Source organism: Taudactylus pleione, unplaced genomic scaffold, assembly GCF_031769625.1.
Source record: "Taudactylus pleione unplaced genomic scaffold, aTauple2 ptg000157l, whole genome shotgun sequence".
NCBI lineage: Eukaryota > Metazoa > Chordata > Amphibia > Anura > Myobatrachidae > Taudactylus > Taudactylus pleione.
Window position 1 is genome coordinate 2,131,941 of NW_028284559.1, and position 24,527 is coordinate 2,156,467.

Below are 24,527 nucleotides of genomic sequence, written 5' to 3' on the forward strand. Positions count from 1 at the left end.
ATTATTGACATTGTACACCCTTATTAACAAACTGCATCTTATTTACTCACAGATGGTTACAAAAACCAATACCGAAGAGAAAAGTGTCTACTGACCTATATCGTTGATAGTCATTTTCATCTTTTTCTGTGCTAACAAGCTCATTGGGACAGGCCTGGTTACCAAGCAGGCTGAGATATTCCAAGGCCGGTGCCGATACAGCCAATGAGTCAAGTAGGAAATCCAACTCTGTCAGGTAAGAAATGTTAAGGAACAGGACAACTCCAAGTGTTAATGTCACCTTCTTCCAAAATGTTACATCCACATGTTTCTGCAAAACTCTCCTATATTCCCTTTCTAGGTCCCAGTACACAGTTCTTTGCCAATGCACTGCTATACTGACTCTAAAAGTGCAAGAGGAGCAAGAAAGAACAAATAAATAACTAGTATGAAACCCAAATCTAGGGGAAAAGTAATTCAAAACCCACCAGCTCTGTTGCTAATCCTCGAAAACCCTAGTAACCAGCATTTCACATCTATTCTCTCATACGGGGCCAAATGTAGTAGGGTGAGAATTTAGAAAATGTGAGAGAAAACTCTCACATTTTTAAACTCAGGCAATGTAATAAAGTTACAGAACAGGAAAACCTGCATGTTTTTCAGACTCAAAAAACTCTCAAGATTTAAACTCTCATCCAGGTGTTTCATGTTTTGAAAATACAACTCGATCAATGTATTAGTGTGAGTTTTACTGCTAAACTCTCACATTTTCTAAACTCTCACCTTATTACATTTGGCCCACAGTGTGAATGGATTACCGGTCAGGCATTTAGTTGTCAGTAGCTTGAATTCCAAACAAACAAAAGCCATAAAACCTAATAAAATAGAGTGAAATGTTTGACCCCTTTAATCAATTGACACAGAAAGTTGTTTTACTTTACTTGTTTTCCTATATTTCAACAAAAAGTAGCATAACATGTGGAGCTCTTTCACGTGATTACCACTAATGCCAAGTTTAAATAGACAAAACCTCTTAAAGTTATTATTAATGGGAACATGTTTTAGTTAAACATACTAATATTTATGTTGAAACATAACAGTGAGGATATAAATGTTAATTTGATTAGTTAAGAAGCCAACGTCTATTTCTAGATATTAGGCTATTCAATAATAGAGAGACTACAATGGTATTGTGTGTTCTATAAATGAAATAGAGGATATTCTTTGTCTATAGTTTAAATGACAGGCCTGCTCTTGAATAAATAAAAAACAGAAGAGACTGAAAAAAATGATAGGACTCCAAGCTGCTTTAGTTTATAGAGCAGAAAGTCATGCATACTGTTATTCTACCACTAGAGGGCTCTTGCTCAAACGGATTTCCACTGATAAATTCTTTAAAATTCTCACTTATTTAGTTTATGTTATTGACAATATTCACTTTGTTGTGTTGAATGTAAAGACTGTGCTGACTTTTAAATATATATTATGTATCAGCTTTAACCGATCAATGATGCACCTTACATAATGCGTTCATGATTGCTAACTGACTTCCACACCAATTTTTTGTTTGTTTTAAGCAAATGTTACTCATCAGTGATTGTTCACATCATATTCCCATTCACCGCTATCGAACATCCTTTCACCCATTATTTTATTAGGGAAACTAAGTGAAAGGTACATACCAAGCAGCAAAAATAAAACAACATAATCTGGAAAAGCACACAAAATAAATGTATCAGTGTTGCCACAGCATATGCCTAATTGGCTGGGATGGTAAATACCAGTATATTATAAAAGTAATATAGAATCAATAAAACCCTGCTGCTAATCTGTGAGGTCTGCTTCATGGCATCATAATGTAGACTATTTCACTTCTTTAGGTTTGTTTTTTTATATATGTAGCATTTTATACACTTTTTATTATAACCTCCTACTTATGTAGTACTTAACACATAGGCTTTCTTCTTTATTATTCTGTAACCCTCACTTTAAATCTCACACTAGTGTGATGCCATGGGGCAGTTCTGCTGGGTTGGCCTGGGGGGTCCCGTGCCCTATATTTGTTCCATGGGAGTGTTAGGGACCAGCCTGATAGAGGTCACCTGGATGCGGTGGGCAGGCCCATTATTAAGGCCATTATTATGCTAAGAACCTCTTTGATGCTATTTGGCAGTTATATTATTAGGTTCAGCATGGCTAGAATGTGCACTTGCATTTGTCTCTTTATGCTTGCAGCACTACAAGTCTCAGCAGGTAGCACCGCACATTGTGCTTAGGGTGTGCAATCTAGGGCCCCTCCCCCTATGTAATCTGTGAGGTCACCAGCCTCACTAGCAATGAAACAGAATAAAGGAAAAAGAGAAAAGCGATGGGTAAAATAGTGATTAACCATTGGGAATAAATCCTCACTAATGAGGTTGTGTACCATTGGATAAAACAATACATTTTAAAAACAAAACATAGATACATAAAACAAAGTATGAGGCAACAGAATAGCGTACTGCCAGAGATGGGAGCTGCTGGGCATGTGGGTGTTTGCCGCCGCTGTAAAACTCTGGACCCAGAGATCACCAAACTGCGGAAGTTGCTATATGTCCAAGTGAAGAATAGAGATTATGTTGCTGTGTCGGGCTGCTACAGCTGCTGTGAGGTGGAGAGGTAAAGGTCTTTGCAGTGGGTGAACTCTGCATCTCTTCCAGCATGTTTCATAGACCTGATCCACTTTGTCAATGTGGATCAAGTCCATGAAACACATTAAGAGACACAGAGTTCACCCACTTCAAAGACCGCCACCTCACAGCAGCTGTTAAAAGGCCACATTAGACATATAGTTACTCAATGACCGACCACTGAGAAATGAATGACCTTTCTATATACTGTGTTGCATAGATGGTGTGCTGACACCCTGATCCAAAGATGTGTATACGATGTGCACCCAGCCCACGGAATGACGCAATATATTGTGCCGTCTGTATATACTGCACGATCCGGTGTACGAACGCGCAATATATATCGACAGCAGATGGGACAATGCAATGAATGACCGCCGTGTATGCGCACACACTATACCATCACGCTATATGTATATGCATCAGAAGGATATATCTTATAGTGTGTAATGCTGCGTACGCACTGGGCAATATTACTGAGCGATTGCACGATTACAACATCGTAATTGTGCAATCGCTCAGTAATCGTACACTACAATGACGGAAACGACCAGTGATGCGCGCTCCCGTTGGTCATTTCCGACATTGTCCATCGCCTGAACATGCAACACAATCTGTCGATAACGACAGATTGTGCATGTTCAGTGATGAGGGAGAGAGCCTACACTGAATGACTGATCGTTCAGTGCAAGCACTGCAGGGGACCAGGAACGACATTATGATGTCGTAATCGTACTGTCTTTCCTGATCGCCTAGTGTGTACGCACCTTAAGTCCTTTATATCCTTCATATGGCTTTTTGCAGTAAATGCCTCCAAAAACATGGCAGTGCTGGAAACCGTTTTGTGAAGCCTCAAGTGAGCAATGGCTACAGTTATTGGGCCCTTTTGAGTAGATAAGTAACTGTACCATTTTTCGAATTCATTATGCACACTGAGTTGTTTAGCATCAGAACAATATCCCTTTTATTCTACTTGCTTTTTTGAGCCAATAGGTAGCCACTGCACTTACTAAAAACATGAACTTAAACCTGGTACTCAATTACCTCACCATGTATATTGCTGTTAAAGTATTTAAAGATCCCCAAATAGTTTCTATTGTCTTCTTTGGTTTCTCTGTGAGAGAACATCTTCTTAGAAGAATAGGTCTTACCCTTAGGGGTCTGTTAGTAAGGTTAGGTCCAGTAAGGACATTGCTTAACAACTTCATCTGAAACTCACCATTTAAGCTGAAGACCATTCTTATCTGATCAGGCTTTTCTTGGTGGTATACAAAGAAGACTGTAAGATACCAACATTCATCACTCTTTTCTAATGGTGGACATGGTTCTGCATGACTGCTGTAAAATATATTTGACATAGAAGCCACTCAAGGCCTTGTTGTTTGTTGTTGAGAAAGTGACATCTAGGTGAACAAAATGGATGTGGGACTACCCTGCTAATGGTCTTTAAAGAGTACCTTACGCATAATTTTGGAAACTTTCTTTGAAGGAGCATTGTTTTTGGAACACTGCATTAGTGTGTGCTAAGCAATGTTAACCTGTTCATATTAATAAAATAGCAATAAGTTGCAGATTTATAGGTGTAAGCTGTGTAAAAGGATATCTGGTTCTTATTGACAGTCAACGTGTGAAGGTATGGTAGTGATGGAAAGCAGACATGATTCCCCAGTTGATTGTTGTCCAGTATTAGCTCCTTCAGGCACACAAAGCCTTCCAGTCCATCCAGGGACCTGCATAAAAGCACAAAGAGGGAAAAATATCTTAAAGTGTGCAGTCAAATATATGTTAATACAAATAGTAAATAGCATCAAACAAACAGGAAAACACTTCTGAGTATAAAAATAAATGATCCAGTGTTCACATTAAAATATCATGTGCACATGACCTGCAAACTGCCTGAGCTCTTAACCCTCTATCTACCACCATGATTGACATGACACACTAAGAACCTGTGTGTGTGTATGGGTGTAAGATTGCTCAGGTGTACAGCATAGTGTTTCTAAACTAAAGAAACAAATATATATATATATATATATATATATATATATATAGATAGTTAGTTCAGGTCCATAATGTGTATATATATATATATATATATATATACATACACAAAAACACATGTGTGCATGTGTATCTGTCGCCGTCTATTTAGGGCTAAGGAAGAGAACTTCTTTTATTATGTTATGCCCTGTGAGTTACCTGTACAGTAACATTGACGATACTCACAATGTTCATATATTCAGAATGTCAACATGTTGACACTAGTATGTCAACACCCAACTTTAGGGATAGATTAGGGTTAGGTTACAGTTAGGGTAAAGCGTAGGGTTAGTTTACATATACAAATACTATTGTCGACATTAATTATGTTAGCGTCGACACTGCGAATGTCTACATTCTGAAAATATCAACATTATTCTTTCTCAGAATTTACATTAGTTTTCATCACATTTCCAAATGTGATCTGCTATAAATATTAGGTCAATTATTTGTCACAATACACTAATTAACTGAAGTATTGCTCAATATATTTGTTTTATTACAGGTTAATATTTACTTTCACATTTGTAGGGACTTGTGCAATATATACTTTAATAAATAAACTTGTGCTATAAGGGTGTAAACATTATAAACACACAATAATCACAGTTAAGGTGGGTACACACTTGTCGACCGACAAACAAGTGGATGGTACACACTGCAGTGATTAAGGATGGAATGATCACTCGTTCTGTCCTTCATTAACATCCATGGCGCCGCATTCAATATCGTCAGGTTTCATGTGCAGCACATCGATCCGGACGACGTCACATGCGACCGTGGGAGCGCACATATGGTGCATACACATTACATGATAAGCACGATTTGTCATTCCGATTTGGCTAAATTGGAACTACATCGCTCCAGTGTGTACCTGGCAATAGGGTAAGAGCTGAAAGGACTAGGTAATGCAGGACCAAAATAAAACCTCTATCACAGACCGTGTTCTGAAAGACATTACTAATACTGTTTGAATTATCAATGAATGCATGACTGTACACTAATGACAAAGTAGTTTTTAAATTAAACAGAACAGTAAAATCTGACCCAGGGTGTTATTAGGCTGGGTAGCAATTTCCTAGAAATATGCCATATACACTCAGTGGCCAATTTATTAGGAACAACTGCACAATTGCCCTTTAATGTGTATATTTAATCAGCCAATGTGGTAGCAACATAATGCATAAAAACATGCAGACATGGTCAAGAGGTTAAATTGTTCAAACCAAATACCAGTATGGGGATGAAATGTGAGCTAGCACATCGTGGTTTGACTATCTCTGAAACTGCTGATTTCCTGGGATTTTTATGCATAACATTCTCTAGAGTTTACAGAGAATGGTACGCAAAACAAAAATGTAGGATTGTCTAATGCTACAGTCTACCTTCTTCTTATGGCTACACCCAGCAGGACAACAAACAATGCTGCAAAGCGCACATCATCTTAAGCTGGTTTTACAAACACGACAATGAATTCAATGTACGCTGGCCTCCACAGTCAGCAAAATTTTAATCCAATAAATCACCTTTTGGAAGTGGCAGAACAACAACATTAATGTGCAGCCGACATATTTACAGCAACTGTGTGAAGTTATCGTGTCAACATCAACTAGGGACTCTCAGGGATGTTTCCAGCACCTTTGTTGAATCCATGTCACAAATAATTCAGGCTGTTCAGGGGAGGTACTACTGAGTATTTGAAAATGTACCTAATAAAGTAGACAATTTTTTTATTTTTTATTAAGGTCATTTCAACATACTATGCAGAGATGCCTCACCAGAGAACTATATGTAAGACACATCACCACCTGCCATAAGAGAACATTTCAACATGATTTACCTACCATAGACTCACAGGGGCAAGTTTACTTCAAAGCCAATTAAATGGTCAGTACATGTGAACCATGGAAGATCACCAGAGCAAACCTGAGAGAACACAAGTGAAAAACTCCAGCACTGGTAGGCAGCAATGCTAACCATTGTACCTGCAGATAATGTTATATATTTATTCATCTGTTAAACTATCCATATATAACCTGAGTTTTGGAGAGATTACCAAACAGTTTTAGTTAAAAGTTTTCTACTGTAAGTAGAAAAGAAAAAAACATGTCGTCAGTACAGACCTTTTTTGCTATCTAATACAATTAAAAGAGGGAAAAGATACTCCTATTGTAGACATGTGGTTAAAAAAAGAAAATAATAATAAAATTGTATAGTAGTATATGCTGTAAAGGTGAAAAAAAAGGATAGCCTAGAATGCCCAAAATTCCAGTAAGATGCATTTGTCAATGTCTAGCATCTCAAAGCACCTAGTCTTTCGTGGACCCAACCTCCATTCCCAAGATAAATAAGGCTGTCACAGTTCACCTTCAATCCCTGGGCACAAATTTAAGATGTCATCCATCATTCATGCCTGAGTAAATATCAGCCACCCCTTTCTGCCTACTTCCCAGCAACATCAATAAATAGAGCATGGGATTGGAGGGTATAATTTGGAGCTTAACTCATTCATAGTAGAGCAGAACTTACTGCCTCTAAATATTTGTTCTTTTGCATACATCTAGTGTGTCACTATCTTCTGGGCTCATACAAGGTCCTCTGGGGCAAGTAGTGCATCATGTCCAGTCAAAAGCACATATTTGTGCATTGCAAGGACATCACATAAATCAACAGTGATAGCTGTAAGGCTCAGAAGGAAGACCCGTGACACATAGTTAGGTATTTGTGGTAATAATACTGAGCCTGATGCATTAACTAACTGGAAGCCAGAAAATTTTCCAAAGTACTGTAGGTGGCTAATGTTAACCGGATAGAAGTAATGATTTTGAATTGTATTGATTATTACAAAAGATACTGGAAAATAATCTTTTGAATCTCAGACAGAAACTGTAGCAAAAAAAATAAAAATCACCTAATAAACATGTAGCATGAATCAAAAATGCATGACAATCATTATTCACGTTAAACCAGCAGTTTACATGTTAAGGCACGCAATGTGGAAATTGAGTCCAATTGCTTTTCACACCTGCCTGATTTGGATAATCGTAAGCCCCTGTCAGACTATAATATGATCTTTCAAAAGTCAGTCTCACATCTCGGGTGGTTCTGAAATAATTGTTTTCATGTCAGGGCACTATTATGCTCTTGTGTATGCTCTGATTTCATCAGGGTCAATTTGATGCCTAATTTTCATTGGATGAAGAAAACCAACACATTTATTAGTGGTGACATATTTATGTTGTCACTAACCACATAGTAGTACTGATATTTGATCGTTTGTATAACTACAAGTGGAGTCTTCTGAAGGCATTTTTACAACCCTTGATACTTGCTAGTAGTGGAGTAGGCAAACGCCTTGTAGAGGCCACCAAAAGACCTAAGGGCAGATTTATCAAATGGCTAAAAATAGCTATCACAATTTTGCAGGCTTTACATATCAAAATATACAAGTGAGAGAGAGTGTGTCTGTGTGTGTACTTACAGTCAGTGATAATGGCCCTGATTCACAGATGTGCACTAATCACACAGCCGCTGCGTCTTTGCATGCAGTGGCTGTGAGATAATATGCTAATGCAGCAGGAAGCGTCTTGTGTAAACAGACGCCTCCTACCAGCATCCATGATTTTCTGCAACGCTGCCTGGCACTGCCCCCGCTCCGCCCCCAAATAGGCTGCGGTACCCAGGGTGTTGCGGGTGATCTCTCAGAACGACATCTATGCATGAGCAGATCTCAACGTAAGTAAACCATCGGGTTTGGGTACATCTATGAATTAAGCCCAATGACATTAAGGGGCATATTTATCAATGCTATTTCTGGGGGATAACCACAAAAATTAAGCTTTCCCAGTATCTGATGTGGCCTCTACATTTTTATTCACAAAAGCAGCCCCCTTAGGTTTCTATGGGGGCTGTTAAAAAGCGTAAGTTTCCAAGTCCTGGAATACATAGCTGCCAGGGACATGCTCGGGAATGTTAACGCTATCTTCAGATGATGTTAGCCAATGTAAACTACAGTATGAGCTGCATAACGCAATTTTTTTAGGAGAGTGAGTCAAAGGATTCTTCCCCGCTGCTGTCCACTTGCACATGCACTGATTGATATTTGCACATGTGCAGTAGCACGGTGGAGGGCCGATCCCAGAAGTAAAGTGATCACATATGTGATCACTTTACTTCTTACTGATCACCAGTATGGGCTCTTATCGATTGTGGTACCTCCTGCCCCGGTGACTCAGACATAATGCATTCAGGCAAACATAGATTTCTTATTGCAGTGAACATACTAAATATGGTAGACGAGGAGCTCCAGACTTGACATTAAACCTTACCATTATGAATAATTTTCATCATAGCAGCTTAGCATTGTTCTGTTGTCATGACGATAAAATAATGTCAAATCAAGGCGATAACTAATTTTATCTCCACGATAAGTGATGATAAAAAGGTTACAGTTATTGCCACAATAATTTCAGAAATAGGCCTCTGAAATTCTTAGGAAATCTTGCTCTGGAATCAACATTACATAAAAGCACATTATTACCTATTACCAAAATTGACATCCTATCCCCCTTTTTATAAGACTTGCTGAGAAACAACCCTGTCAAAGACAATGATGAACCATCAAAACACATTCATGTTTCCACTGACTTGAGTATAGAAATGTTTTTGCTTTCCACTGTAATTAACCCTATCCTTGTTAAGATAATTATGATCAAGCTCTCTGTCACAGTCAATTTCAAATCACCACTGTTTTCTTACTCTCCACCATCATTAACAAACCGGAGGGTGGAGGGGGTGTGGGCAAGTGTCCCACAATGAAGAGTAAGCTATAATTGTGTCCACATCATTAATGTAAGCCCTAGCAATTCCATGTGGCTAGAGTTGGCCAGGGGAGCAGGGGTATTCTTGGTTATTTTTTCATCCATTTGAAGCACCATACCTAAAATATACTAAATTGCTTTTAAAAATCATTTCTGGTTTTCCCCACACTGCTCCTGGCATTGTCACCCTTATTATTAAATTGTTCAGTGTTGCAATACACAGTGAAGGTAATTTACTAAGAGCACTTAATGCACTGTGCAAAATGCCTTGTGCTGCTTTAATACTCTGTGTGATGGGATGAACTTGGTGGGTTTAGCTTTTTTCAACACCTACTCATCAGTGACTACCAACTGCCACCATACAGCAATGCTATGCAATCTTTCAGCTGGTGTGAAATGTCAGTTCTTTAGCGGATTAGGAGTGGCTGTGCATGGCAAGGAATGCCTCCAAAAAATATGTTTACTTCCCCTCATTTCAATAATTTTGTTTAATAAATGTAAATATAATTTCTACAGTGCTCCGGAAAATGAGGTGTCCAGAAGCCCTTTGCTAGGAACTTCTTCCCCCTACCTACGCAAAATGATAATCTTCAACAAACTAATGTTCTATAGCAGAAATCTTGGTGCACTTGCACAAATTGCACACCATCCATGGATCCAAATGTGCTTTTACCCTGCGGAGCGGCCAATTGGTGCTTCGTAAATTGTGACTGTGGGAAAAGACACTAGGTGATCACAACTGTGCATATTACATTACCAATAAATAGCAGCTTTAAGTATTGACAATTTCTGTAATCCCTTGTATGTGTTATCCATTTCAAATATCCCTACCTGTATTACCTTTGTAGTGCACAGTGAATTACAGTGCAATACTGAGCTCTGTAGCACAGAAATTGTGGTGTTCAAAGTAATTTTGTAATCCTTAAAACAGCAGGTTGCAGCAATAAGACGCCTGTCGGGCTGCTCACAAATACCTGTCATGTAAGCGCCAGACTTCCGCCAGCACAGCGTTTTTGTGCTGTGCTCAATTTCAGAGAGTCACTTGGCCACTGAAACCTATAGCTGCCTTTCCTGTGCCCTGCCACAGAAGATAATTAGATTTGCAGAGTGTGGGGCCCTTCTCTCTGTCCCCAGGTTCACCATGTGAATGAAGGGGAGAGACAGCAACATAGACAGAGTGAGGCTGGGTGTGACGGGTGAGTTATAGACTGCCAGGCAGGATTCACAGCTCTGTGTGCTGGGAGGTTAATATTCTCACATGTCATTAGGTCTGCTTGCTCCACTGATGGCTCATTGAATCAGGCAGCAAATTATTCCCACTCCACAGTAGAGGACACCACACTTCAAAGGGAAGTAGCCTGGGTCAAGACAGCTCTCTACTTTGATTAATGACTTGAGATCAGTAGAGGTTTCTAGTTGTAAGAATGTGACTGAAGTTTTTGGCAGGGATGCTATCTTGGCACCGGGTCTGATCCCACATAGAACCTTCCTCCCAACGTCATGGCCCCTGGATAACCCAATCATTCTGGGAGGTAGTGTCAAACTAGAGTGTCATTCTTCTGTGTGTACTTTTTAAATTGAGACTTGCTTCCATTTTAGATTAAGTGTTGCTCATGTGGCATACTTGACAATAATTGATAATATGAAAATATACTGTAGATCTAAAATATCAAATATGTGCATAGGACAGGGAACGTGAAAGGAATAGATGGCATTTGTTAACACATTTATGGACTAAATACCTGAATATGGCAAAAAATGCTATGCTATTGGTTTTCTTTCAATGTCAGGACACTTTCAGAGCCAGTGATATGGAACCTGTAATCTGATATGACCATTCTGTTGCAGTGATTGGATACTGACACTCACTGACGGAGAAGCTGACCATACCATGGTTAAGATCCTGTAAGAGAGCAGGTCCCCGTTTCAGAACATCCAACTTCTTCCCTCCTAGTAAAGACTGACCTTACCATAATGGGTTGAAAAAAGCCTAGAGAGTAACATACAGGTTGATGTACAATAGGTGCTGGAAAAGTCATGGAGATTTATAAATACTATTCTTTAGGTTGTTGTTTATAACTTTATATGCTGAGTAGCAATATGGGGCTGTAAGTGCACTTTACAACAATAGGCTACAGAAAGTCATCAAACCTAGATACACCTCTTCTAAAAAAAGAAAAAAAAAATACTGTCCATGTGAAGTACTACTGGTTGCACCAGTCTCTAAGGGAACAGCTGGAGACTCTGAGAATTGGCTGATACAGTGTTACAAGTCGCGGTCACGACTTGTCTCGCTCCAGAAGTTCCCGGTTGCATGACGCTGTTGTTCCGGTTTCCTCAGCTGCTAGGCGATCGGCACGCCTCAGGACATCACATGCTATCCATGGTACTGCGTGATTGGGTGGTCTTCCTATTTGAACACACTGGATTTTTGCCACCTTGCCAACTATAGCGTTCCTGTAGGTCCACTTGGCTCAGCCGCACCAACAGCTTCCGTGCTGCCATCGGCTCACCTGTCTCACCTATGGCTCTCTGGTCGCACCAGCAGCTTCTGTGCTGCCACCAGCTCACCAATCTCTCCAACGGCTCTCTGGCCGCACCAGCAGCTTATGTGTTGTCACCAGCTCACCTGTCTCTCCTACGGCTCTCTGGCCACACCAGCAGCTTCCGAGCTGCCACCGGCTCACCTGTCTGTCTTTCGTCTCCCGGTCCGCATCAGTAGCTCCCATCCGTTCGTCAACTCAAAATCGCAGAACTCTAACTTGTACACAAATCAGTAAAGTCTCATCAATTGCTTCCTTTCTTCTACAATAGGCTTCAGGCGGCACCATCGGCTCTCAGAGCCTCATCAACTTCTTTCTTTCTTCTACTACTGGCTCCAGGCTGCACCATCGGCTCCCAAAGCCACATCAATTGAGTACTGTCTTTTACAACCAGCTCCAAGCCGCACCTTCGACTGCCAAAGCTGCATCAATTGAGTACTGTCTTCTACAATCGACTCCTAGCCGCACCATCAGTTCATCAGCCACATCATTGTCTCTAAAGTCTCCTGGATACCAGTTTCTGTTCCTGTCATTCCTCTCTCCATTGAATCCCATTGTATTTATATGTGAACCTCTCTTACCTCGAGTTATAAGACCAGGCGACCGCCTAAGTACCGGTGAACGTCCAATAGTTCTAAGGGAACAATGCGCAGTTGTTATTGGCGGAAGACCTCGCTAGCCTGGGTTTTAGGTGGTTCACACGAAGCAGGCTTTGGGATTAGTAACGTACAGCCAGTTTGCGGGGGTACAAAATGTTCAAGTTGTAGGGTATGAGAAAGGCCGGCCCACACTGCTTCATAGACTGTTCAGTTTATTTGTATACTGGTTATTCAATATGTGTTCTTGTTACAGGTACACCACTAGTGTTGGGTCCCAAGAATGTTTATTTAGTCTCGATCTGGATACTAGTGTAATGTGGTATTTGTGTGGTCAACCTTATATTGTTCCTTTTTTACTTTGGTGTTACATTGTGGAAAATATCTTGTATTGATGTAAAGGAAGTTATGGGACATGAGGATTTTAGTGTGAGCATGTCGTGTTAATAGCAATGAATTGAGGCACAGCTGCAATAACGCGTGAATTGTGGAATTAAAGTGTAATGTGACAAAAGTAGTAATGGGAAGTTTTTACTCGAGAACTAATATAGCCCCTCTATTATTTGCTTCATTGTTGTCTGTCCATATGTGGATCTATGCTCAAGCTTAGTTATTTTTTGGTAAATTGTTCATTGAGGTGGGATGGATGATTTTTAATTGTTCTAATATTGTAAGTTAGGACCATTGGTATAAGCTCCTGTGAAGCTTTTGTTCTATAGACCTTTTTACTTTATTCTCTACTACAAAATTATAATGCATAATGACAATAGACAAGAAGTACAAGAAAGAAATTATGAAAACTGAAGGGTACAAGTACTGTACTTAAAAAGGTTAAAAGTGGGTACACATTTGACGATATTTTCGCCTGATCTTATGGATTGGGCTGACATATTGTCAAAATCGCCTAATGTGCGTTTGGTCGTCAGTCACATCTTCGGGTTGTCCCTCAATCTGACAATGCGACTGACAACCCCATGCATTTGGATGCGATATGTCAACCGTTGCATCGTGGGTGTTGGCTGATGTGTACCCACCTTAAGAACCACTGAGCTAGTTGCAGTCAATTGCATTAGGACTTTTACTCTGAGCATATTTAAAATGCTGGATGCTGTCTTGTTTAATAAATAAGTCAAGTGAGTTACCTAAACACAAATTGCAGGACCTGAGCGGTGATCAGTACTCAGACAGCAAGTCTGTGTTGTACACAAGCAACCAGAAAGTGGGCCACACAGAGGCATCACCAGGTGAGGTGACACCCGGTGTGGCACCTTATAAAAATTAATCACGTACACGCAAAAGGTAGCGTAGCCTCGCCCCTCGAAGTAATGCCACTGGGACCACATTTTGTAAACCAGACAAAAACCACATTGCATAATAACAAACCAAAAATCAGGAGGTTTGTTTTGGGCACTAGTTGCCACAGCAAGGTCTATGTATTAAACCGTAACTAAAAGAAAATGGTTTCTATTTTTGTACACCAGTTAAGAGAGAATTGTTTCTGAGACTATTCACAGCAATGTTTGTCATCACTGCCGTGCCCTGCTAACTTCACTGCATAAGTGACCTGATGGGAAAGGGCAGTCCCAGCAATAGGGGGTGCAAGGAGGACACCTGTACCAGGCCAGCCACTTGGCACTGATGGTGCAGCCTGTCTACCACCCGGGCCAGTCCGGCTTTGACTGTGACTGCTTACTCTGACCAGCTAACTCCCCCATAAGTTGGGAGGTATGTTAAATGGTTTTTGTAGCAAACCGAATGCTATGTAATAGTTATTGGGTACCCAGGAATTAAATTAAATGGTCATAGGGCACAGCACTGGAACTAAAGGCTGTCAGTGATAGGCTGGTTCAAGAATTAGCAGAAGAGTCGCAAGTATTTCTCAATTCATTTATACACAGATGCTCAGGCTTCACTTATGTGTATCATTTTACTCTGTGTGACGCGACATATGTATCACACTGCATCGTGGTTAAATTCCAGACTAGATGATGCAATTTCTTCTTACTGAACCTGAGTTGAACGCAAATCGACCGCATATGCTGGCCCATTATGTTCTCAAAATAAAGGCAGGCCATATATGGCATTTAAACATGGCCACATCTATGTGGCCGTACACCCACTATGCATCAGCTTGCGAAACTAGCTGTCATCACTATCAGCAAACATTTTCACCAGCTCAATTCTTGGTGCAAAAGGGCCATATAAAATAAAATAAATCACTATTTATGTGCACCTCTGTCCTGCATACACCCATGACATGTCCTCAGAACATTTTATGTGTAAACGCCCTACTGCCATCCACCTGCACAAATTCAGATGAAAGTGGAGATGTGGCTGAGATGCATAGTACTCTGAATTGCCCGTAGTTGTAGGTCTAGCCATCAATCATCAATGTTCTGATGGCGATGGTGAACATTGGTGGAGAGCACCTGATGGTTAGTGCTACCTGCATAAAAACGAGACGTCGATGGTCATCCATATGAAGTTGCTCAAAGCAACATATGCTCGGGTATGGAACATGCTCAGTGTAAAAAAGAGCAATATCCGTCCACAAAATGAACTTGTTTGCAGCTCTGAATTAGTCCCACTGCGCTCATAAATCAGAGCCTGGCAAATTGGCTCAGATCTATGATCAAGTCGGCTAAGTATATATGTAGGAGAAAAATGCACAGATCCAGATAATGCCCGGCTCATATTCCTCTCCAAACGGTCTACATCTGCCTCCCCTCTCCTACAAGCCCTCCACTGGATCCCCTTCCCTTTCAGAACCCAATTCAAGGGTCTCACACTCGCTAACAAAGCCCTCACCCATTCCTCTCCCATTTACATCTCTGACCTCATCTCCCTTCACTCCCGCCTCCAAGATTTTGCCCATGCTGCGCCTCACCTTTGGAATTCTCTCCCTCTCCCCATCAGATTATCCACCTCTCTACAATCCTTCAAACGGACTCTCAAGACCCACTACTTCATCAAAGTCTTCCACTTCGCTTCCTAACTTGCTGCTACATGCTCCTTCCTCCCTGTCTACCCAATCTGTGTCACCCCTGCACCTCCCCTTCAGAATGTACTGTAAGCTCTTACGAGCAGGGCCATCTACCCTCTTGTGCTTCACCTTACTTTACTTTCATCTACTTCTTACTGCCCACTAGGACACTTAACACTTGGTTGCTTATGTGGGTGTTATGGCCACTAATGTGGCAATGCATATTACCCATGTCCTTGTTCTGCATTGTATTGAATTGCGGAATACACTTAGAGTGGTGTGCTGACGCACTTTTTGCACCAGGGAATGGCACATATAACGTACACAGGCAGAGATGTAATAGCACTGTCGCTGGAAGTGAAGCACTCAGGCAAAGATGTCAGTCGCACTGCTGCTCCAGAAAACACTAGTAATTTGTCTCAAAGGAGACATTGCAATTACATCTCTGCCTGTGTATTAGTTCCACTGTTGCTCAAAGGAGACACTGGAACTAGGCACACAGGCAGGAATTTTGGTTGCACTGTAGCTCAAGGAAACACTGGAAAATTAGAAAACCAAGGGAACCTGGAACAAAGACTCTACTAGCACACTAGGAGTGACAATTGTTGATCAGGCAACTTCCTGTTGCAGGAGTCAGTCCTAAATACCCTCAGGCAGCTGGTCATTGGATCCTGAGATCAGCTGGGACACTAGCAGGACTGCCATTGGAGGAAACTGGTCAGGTGAGATGAACCAACATGGCTGCACCCATGCCTGCTAACACAGGAGTCCAGATTCACGCATAGCAGTCCCACCGGACCCCGGGGAGAATCCTCAGCTATAACCCACCACTGCCACTGACGTCTGAACGCCTCGGAGCCTAAAGACACCAGTCCAGCGGTGAGTAAAGGCTGATCCCAGGCCGGATCCTGACAGCCCCTTACAGCCCAGTTTAGCTCAGTTTCAAGTGGAGATGCGCCCGCTATGCATATAATACTAGATCACCCATGGTTGCCTATGCTGAGTTCTGGAGCATGCACAGTGCAAAAGCCCCAACATATACGCCACACATGAACTTGGACGTGGCTTGGATTCATGGAATCAGTGCACTAACTTGTGAACAACAATAAACATGGATATCTATTTCCCGAATTGCCATTTGCTTGAAACACATGCATTTTAGTTGTATTACAAATACATCATATTTATTCTTTCCATACTACCGTTTAATAGAAAATAAAAGAACACTTAAGTCGCCTTAGGAAAAACAATGGTCTGTGGTACAAGTTTTACTTTCTCTCGGGCCCTATTATCATCTCATCCTTATTTTTATAGCCAACAGATTAAAATGCTAGCAATGCAATCTTTGATCTCCCCGTTCGCTGACACAAATCCTTTCTACGCCCCCAACGTGTTCTTCAGAGGTAATTAGTACTAATTAAAAGGTTTCCAACAGCCTCTGGTTCTCTTCCCCCTCCTGATTCTCTCCAAGGAAAGTGCATTGTGCCTTTGAAATGCAAGAATCACTCTCTGTTTAACTCAGGCGTCAAGTGGACTTCTGCAGTTCCATTATATTTGAGAATGAATCACAGTCGCGTCTGTCAATGTTGTGTGTATTTTATCCCTGCTCACAATCACTGGATACGAAAACAGGACCCAGCTTCTATACGGTGCTCAGCATTAGGTTTAATCCATGAGCTTGTTGAACAACAGGACCTGTTCATTGATCAAGGTTGCTTAACATGGTTCTAGTTCTTTAAGATCAAAAATATACTGCTACAATTAAATTGACATCCAGACTGGAATAAATACACTTGCATGTTCTGGCTATGTAATACAAGGATTCCGTTTTATGCCAAACAAGGACATTGTATATGTGACCATTGTGCCCTCTGATGATGATCATGCTATTAATATTTACTTAGTTTAAACTCTACCCCTGTGAAATTGCAACATTGAGTGCTCTATACATACAGTATATAAAGCAAATACACACTCATAATCATATGTATAATTTACTAAATCAGGTGAGCGCTCACTATTTAAAAAGAAATATTAAACATTACAGTAATACAAAATTAATAAAAAGTCTGTGTGTGGGACTGCTTCTCCTTGTACAATACAGCAACAGCTAATGGATTCCACTAAGACTGAAAACAAGAAAGACCTAAGGAGTGCCCATAGAGTATTATAACCTTGTGAATGAGAACTTTATAAAAATAATTGTGAGCTTATCTGATTTTCTTTGTAAAGCCGCGTATCCACTAGCAGATACCGTTGTTCCCCTTCCCCCTGCAGTGCCTACACTGAACGATTGATCGTTTAGTGTAGGCACCCTCCCTCATCCCTGAACATGGGCAATCTGTCGTTATCGGCAGATTGACCAGCATGTTCAGCAGATGAATGATGTCGGAAACAACCAGCGGGAGTGCGCATCGCTGGCAGTTTCTGACATAATAGTGCCCGATTTGTGCACGATTACTGAGCGATTGAACGATTACGATGTCGTAATAGTACAATCGCTCAGTAACATCGCGTAGTGGATGTGCGGCATAAGTTCTTCAATTCACTACATGCAATTTCTCTACAATAAATGTTATCCATTTGCCACAAAGACACCAGTTGAGATGAGCCATTCGAAATATTACCACCAAGTTCAGATCTCAGAATGAGGCCAGAGTACATGTCAGCGTCATGTGTTTTGGCTCCCATATCATTTATATACAATATGTATATACATGTACTGTATCTACAACAAGCCACCCTCTCTTATCCTGTACACTCCCCTCAGTAAAGTGGCATTGCTGCACAAGTTGCGTCTGAATGCCTCCTCCACTTACCCTCTGGACTGCCCCTCCTGCTCCCCCAGAGGGGTTGTTACAAATGTTATCAAGTAAGGTCTAGCGACGCTTTGGTGCTTAGCCTCTGCATCTCACCACGTCATGTGGATTGTTCCTGGTAGATATTCAAGGAGGACTACAGCCACCATCATATAATGTTTACTGAAATTGATTATATCATGTATTAGAATTGTCAAAATTACTATTCAATAAATACACAGGTCTGCAATGAAAAAGCTTTATTAACGAATTTATGTGATACTTAGAGATTTTTGGCTTCTGAACACGTAAAGGACTCCCGATTTTGCACATCACCTCACGTTTTTCTGCAAAACGTGTATTTATGAATGTCATTTTTTTAATATTCTTTAAAGTAATAAATGTATTCTGCCTACGTTTATTATAAAACATTGGGGGTCATTCAGACCCACTGGCGAGCGGCAGTACGCTCGCAAGTGGGTCGATGGTCCCTACTGCACATGCGCACGACGGAGGGAGCTCCGTTGTGCGCATGCGCGAGACCCGGCGAGCGAAGGACTTTCCATCGCTCCGGGTCTCGCACCAAAGGGGGCGTGCTGTCGATGTTGATTGACAGCACTCCCCCTTTGGTGGGCGTGCCGGGGCGTGCCTGCCAGACGGAGGCGTTCCCATGGGAACGCCTACCGTCTGAAGCTGGCCCCAATGACATCACTAGTGACGTCAGTGGGAGTGATTTTGGCTCTGATAGAGCCAAAATCACTCCTGGACTTGTGGTTGAGAAACCCGACCACAGGGTTTCACTCGCAAGTCCGATGGTCGCGATGGTCAAGACCATCGCGACCATCTTGTTGGACGCTCGTATATGCTGTGGGTGGTCACCCACAGCTATACGAGCGTCCAGGAGGACGCTCCATATTAATGGAGGAGGGCCCTGATTCAGAGCGAGCGCTCTGGTCAGAGCGTCCGGCTCTGAATCAGGGCCATTGTCTTAAATGAATTCAGTCGGTAGTATAGAACGTTGCAATTCAGTTCTCGTCATAAAACTTCCCCCCACCCAGTGCCAGATTAAGGTCCACATGGTCCTGGAGCTGAAATTTACAAAGGGCCTAAACCCCATACTATCTAAAGGAACATTGCACACACAAAACAACTACAACTACAAGGTGAGTTGGTGAAGGTGGAACCAAATACAACAGATGCAACACAGTTTTGCCCTGTGCCGGCTCATTTTAATCCTGCCTATCACTACATACACACACACACACAGTACACACTACACACACACAGTACATATACAGTACACATCACTCATACAGTACAAGTGATTTCAAAAATTTTCGGGAATGTCAAGGATCCAAACTACAAAGAAATTGTCAGGGAAATGCTTAATGCTTAACAGAAACCTTGACTGGAATATGAGTTTAAAGGTAAATTTTTTGAATTCCCATATTGAGCATTTCCCGAATAATCTCGGAGACTACAGTGAAGAACAGGATGAAAGGTTCCACCAAGACGTTAAAGATGTAGAAAGAAGACCCTTGGTCGTTGGGACATCAGTATGATGGCTGACTACTGCTGGATGATACACAGAGACGACACAGAAAAAGTTTATAAGCGAAAAGCGACAAAACGAAGTTTGAAGACAAAAAAAACCAGATATTTTTTCAATAATTATGGTTTTGTTTCTATTATTGTTTGATTTTATTGTTATTTTATTATGTAATTAAGACAAAAACACAGTGATATCATCTATACTTCTTCGTATTTCACAATAAATATGTCAAAAACAATGAAACTTCTTGTTTTTTCTTAAAAATGTATGTAACCCCCTTATAGGTAAATGTGATGTGGTAATTTTTATTAATATACTATTTCTTGATGTACACAGGAGTATAATTAAGAATATAAAAGTATTATTAAAAAAGCTTTCAATACCTTAAATTTTCGCAGACCTGTGATATTAAGGTATTACAATCAGATAATTGGAAAGGAAAGTGAGAATTGAATACAATCTAAACACTGGTAAAAGGAAGTACATTTTCAGGAATACATGGGGCTCCCAGAGATATAGGAACAGTTCACAGCTACGTAATAAAAACAACACTTACCTTAGTTCTGTCAGATAGTTTTGACTGTACAACAGTGAAGAGGAATGCTAGAAGAGACCTTATGTATGGGGTGTAAAATATTTGTCCACCACACTGTTATGTTAGCGCCCAGTGTAAACAAGAATATATTTTATGCAACATTCACAATGGATATTTATAGCTATAAATATTTTTATTATAACTTTTCATTTATAATGCACCAACAGGGTTAATGAATTGAGGGCCTTGGGTTCGATTCCCACCACGACTTAACTCATACTTGCCTACCCTCCTGGAATGGCAATCCCAGCCACCCGGAAAGGGGGACAAGTCTCCTGGAGGCTGGGGAAGTGGACGGCACACGCGGCCGATGGAGCGATTCACATTAAACCGGGTCAACATGGCTCCGCTCCCTGCTCCACAATGCCGGTAATCTCTGCATTTCCTAGAGGTGGATGGGGCTACGAAGCAATTGCATCGTCACACCCTGGTCCTGCCTACCTCTGCCCCTATACCCACCTCTGCCTAGCCCGTCTCCCCGCAGTCCCAACATGGCAACTATGCCCTAACAGTGTGAAGTTTGTATTTCTCCCCGTGCTTGCGTGGGTTTCCTCCGGGTACTCTGGTTTCCTCCCACACTCCAAAAATATAGTAGTATTTTAATTGGTCTCAACAAAAAATTTAACCCAGTGTGTGTGCATGTGATAGAGAATATAGGGCTTGATTCAGATTTGGGAATAGAGCAAGATGGAGCAAGTAACTGTGTTCCTGTACAAACCATGTTGTAATGCATGGGGTGAAAATACATACAGACTGCTTTTGCATGTAGCCCACAAATGCTGGACAACTGTATTTTTACACTGAAATTTAAATTTCAGGTTGGACCCACCCCTCCCAAATGTAACTATTACAAAGATGCACAGCTACCTGCTCTTTCTTAAGGCCCACATACACTAATGATTGGGGCTATTCATCAATTCCCAGACGCCAGGGTTGGCGCATCGGCAGGGGCGTATCTACCCATTGGCCAGGATGGCACTCGCCAGGGGCGCCGGCCAAAGGGGGGCGCCATCTGACAGTGCCACCAGCAGCCAATGGGTGGACTACCCCGCTAGTCCCCTGGGCCCCACAAGTGTAGGGCAGACCGCAGTGGGAGCGGTCTGCCCTACACAGTTTACAAACAGGCGGCTGTCTGTTTGTTATAGCAGCCAGCCAATGAGAGTCAGACAGACTCTCATTTGCTGCTGCGTCCACAGAGGGAGCCGGCTGGAGCTCACTCATTCCGCCTTTCGGCTCCCCCCGCAGCGAGTTATGGGAGACGTCATCACATCTCACCCATCCCATAGTGCAGAGCGAGAGCGGGCCTGGAGGAGTGGATAGTGGCGGTCGTCGGCAGGGGCGGGCATCAGGTAAGTAGCTTTTTTTTTCTGGCACAGCACAGTGGGGGAGTGTGGCTACTAGGGGGCACTGTATAGGGGGTGGCCGCTACTGGGATCACGTTATGGGGGGGATGTACGCTACTGGGGACACTGTATTGTGGGGGTCGCTACTGGGGTCACGTTATGGGGGGATGGATGCTACTGGGGGCACTGTATTGTGGGGCCGCTACTGGGGACACGTTATGGGGGGTGATAGCCGCTACTGGGGGCACTGTATAGGGGGGGACTACTACTGGGGGCACTGTATAGGGGGACTACTACTAGGGGCACTGCATAGGGTGGACTACTACTGGGGGCACTGCATTGGGTGGACTACTACTGGGGGCACTGCGTAGAGGGGACTACTACTGGGGGCACTGCATAGAGGGAACTACTACTGGGGGCACTGCATAGGGGGGACTACTACTGGGGGGGCACGTCCTGAAATTATGGGGGAGGGGGGCGCCAGTCCATTACGTTGCTAGGGGAGCTCGGATCCCTAGATACACCCCTGCGCATCGGTGAACTTCAACATGTTGGATTTTTTTTTTTTTTAAATTGTGTACAATTTTTCATGTGACACAGTAGAGTTAACAAGTGCCTTCCAGGATATATAATCAGGTCCTGTAGGTGCCAACCAAGATCTAGCTATGATAACCTTAGCTAAAGCGCATTGATAGCATAGATTGACAACATATTGAATGGTATATTTATCTAAAATATCGGGAGATATTATCCCAAGGACACATACACTGGGAGTTAATAGAGAAATGGGGACACCCATACCCGCTATGACTTGAATAACTCTATTTCAGAATACACCCACCACAGAGCATTCCCATATCAGATGCCAGAAGGTACCTCTAGATATCACACACTTTGGACAGGAATCAGTTGCCCTCCCAGCAAACTTCATAAGCTCAACATGTTGGATTTCACTGATTTGCTTATGTTTTGACTGCGATTAGCACATCGGGGACTTTTAAGTCTGGATTTTCACCAAACCCCTTGATGGATCAGCGATCAATGGTCAGCATTTCTGACCGGTGGAACTGCGTTTCCGATTCAGTTGGAGGATCGAGCAATCTGTCGGTAGATGTATGGGCCCCTTTTCTCTATTCCCTCTATTCCCAAATCTGAATCAGGCCCATATATTGTAAGCTCCACTGGGGCAGGGACTGATGTGAATGACTTATTATTCTCTGCAAAGCGCTGCAGAATATGTGTACGTTATATAAATAACTGGTAATAAATAAATACAAGGGGTAAGTCACTGGCTTCTTGTTCACTTATTTGTCAGTGTACTTTGTAAGGCACTGTGGAACACTTATGGCGCCATATAAATAAAGGGTAATAATAATATTCACATAGAAACAATTACAATTTGCAGTTTGCATAATTATGTAGAGGAGAAAAAAGATCTATCTATAGAAATGTATAGAGAGAGAGGGATAGGGTGAGAGAGATACTGGGTTCTAAACTCTAAAGGCATATACTCGTAAGCCATTTCTCTAGAAAAAACAGGTGTTTTTTGCCACTGGATAACTATTTTCTGGGTCTCTATTTATAAATCCAATTTAAGTAGGAATGTGGCGGTACATACAGGCCGAATGATTTCGATCAGATTAGCAGACACGGGGGTCATCTGGAGGCCATACAAAATGAAGTATCAGGCCAATTGCCTGATATAGTTGCAGATTTCACAGCACGTGGTCATATTAATTCTGGTCACAATAACAAGATTGTACATGTAGTGGTGTAAAGGAAACATGATGAGACATTGAATGGATAAATTGAAGCACAAATCAGATGTATAAACAGTTCAATTACAGTATAAAGGGTCAAAGGGACCCAATGACCTCTTCCTCTTCTGTAACAATCACCAAATAAAGAAAAAGATTGGAGCAGACAGGTAAAAGCACCGGCGCCCGTTTCCGAGAGTCTCTATTAAGTGTTTACTTACACTTCTGTACAGTCAAATGTATAATAGCGTCTGCTGACAAAATGGGGCCAAAACAATATACTGTTGGAAAGAATCTCTAGGGAGGAGTACAATGGGTAGGACTAAGTTCCTGCTTCTGTTCATCAGTTCTTGTGACTCCATGAATCACTATTATTGTCCTGAAATGAAATGGAGTATTTACATAACTAATCCAGCAAAATTGCTAAACCAGATTTATTATTTTTTCTTTGTCTAGACTGTAAGCCTTTATGATCAGCTTTGTTTTCTTTTATAGATCCCTTGTCTTGGATAGTGCTGGTCACTTCCTTTGAGAAACTGGGTCTGTAATGACTGTATGAAAAGTGCACACATAGTATTTTTGCAAACAATATTGTTTTTTTTAGAACTATAAACTTGTAATTACACTTATGTATCTCTGGAATAACGTTTATGTATTTCAGGTCCTGGTGGGTTAAAAATGTCAGCTAAATTGTTTTTGTTCTTAAAAGAAAGAGATACAGTGGAAACATTTCTTGCAATTTTCCAGGAGAGAAAAAAAAGCAAGTGCATGTTAAAGACTATTTTACAGCATCTCATTCCTCCCGAAATGAGTGTGTCAACCTGGCAGCTTCTATGCTACTCCTACCCCCCT

General features: G+C 41.6%; 1 protein-coding gene across 2 annotated transcripts in view; it reads right to left on the bottom strand.

Annotated features, from left to right (window-relative positions):
• Window positions 1–24,527, bottom strand: part of LRMDA (leucine rich melanocyte differentiation associated) — a 1,034,991-nt gene that overhangs the window by 376,700 nt on the left and 633,764 nt on the right. For both annotated transcript variants that reach the window (XM_088475000.1, XM_088475001.1), the window contains exons 3-4: window positions 4,252–4,378; window positions 96–235 (exon numbers count right to left, since the gene is read on the bottom strand). In XM_088475000.1, coding sequence (XP_088331126.1) covers window positions 96–235; window positions 4,252–4,378 — 267 coding nt within the window. The remainder of the gene's footprint in view (window positions 1–95; window positions 236–4,251; window positions 4,379–24,527) is intronic.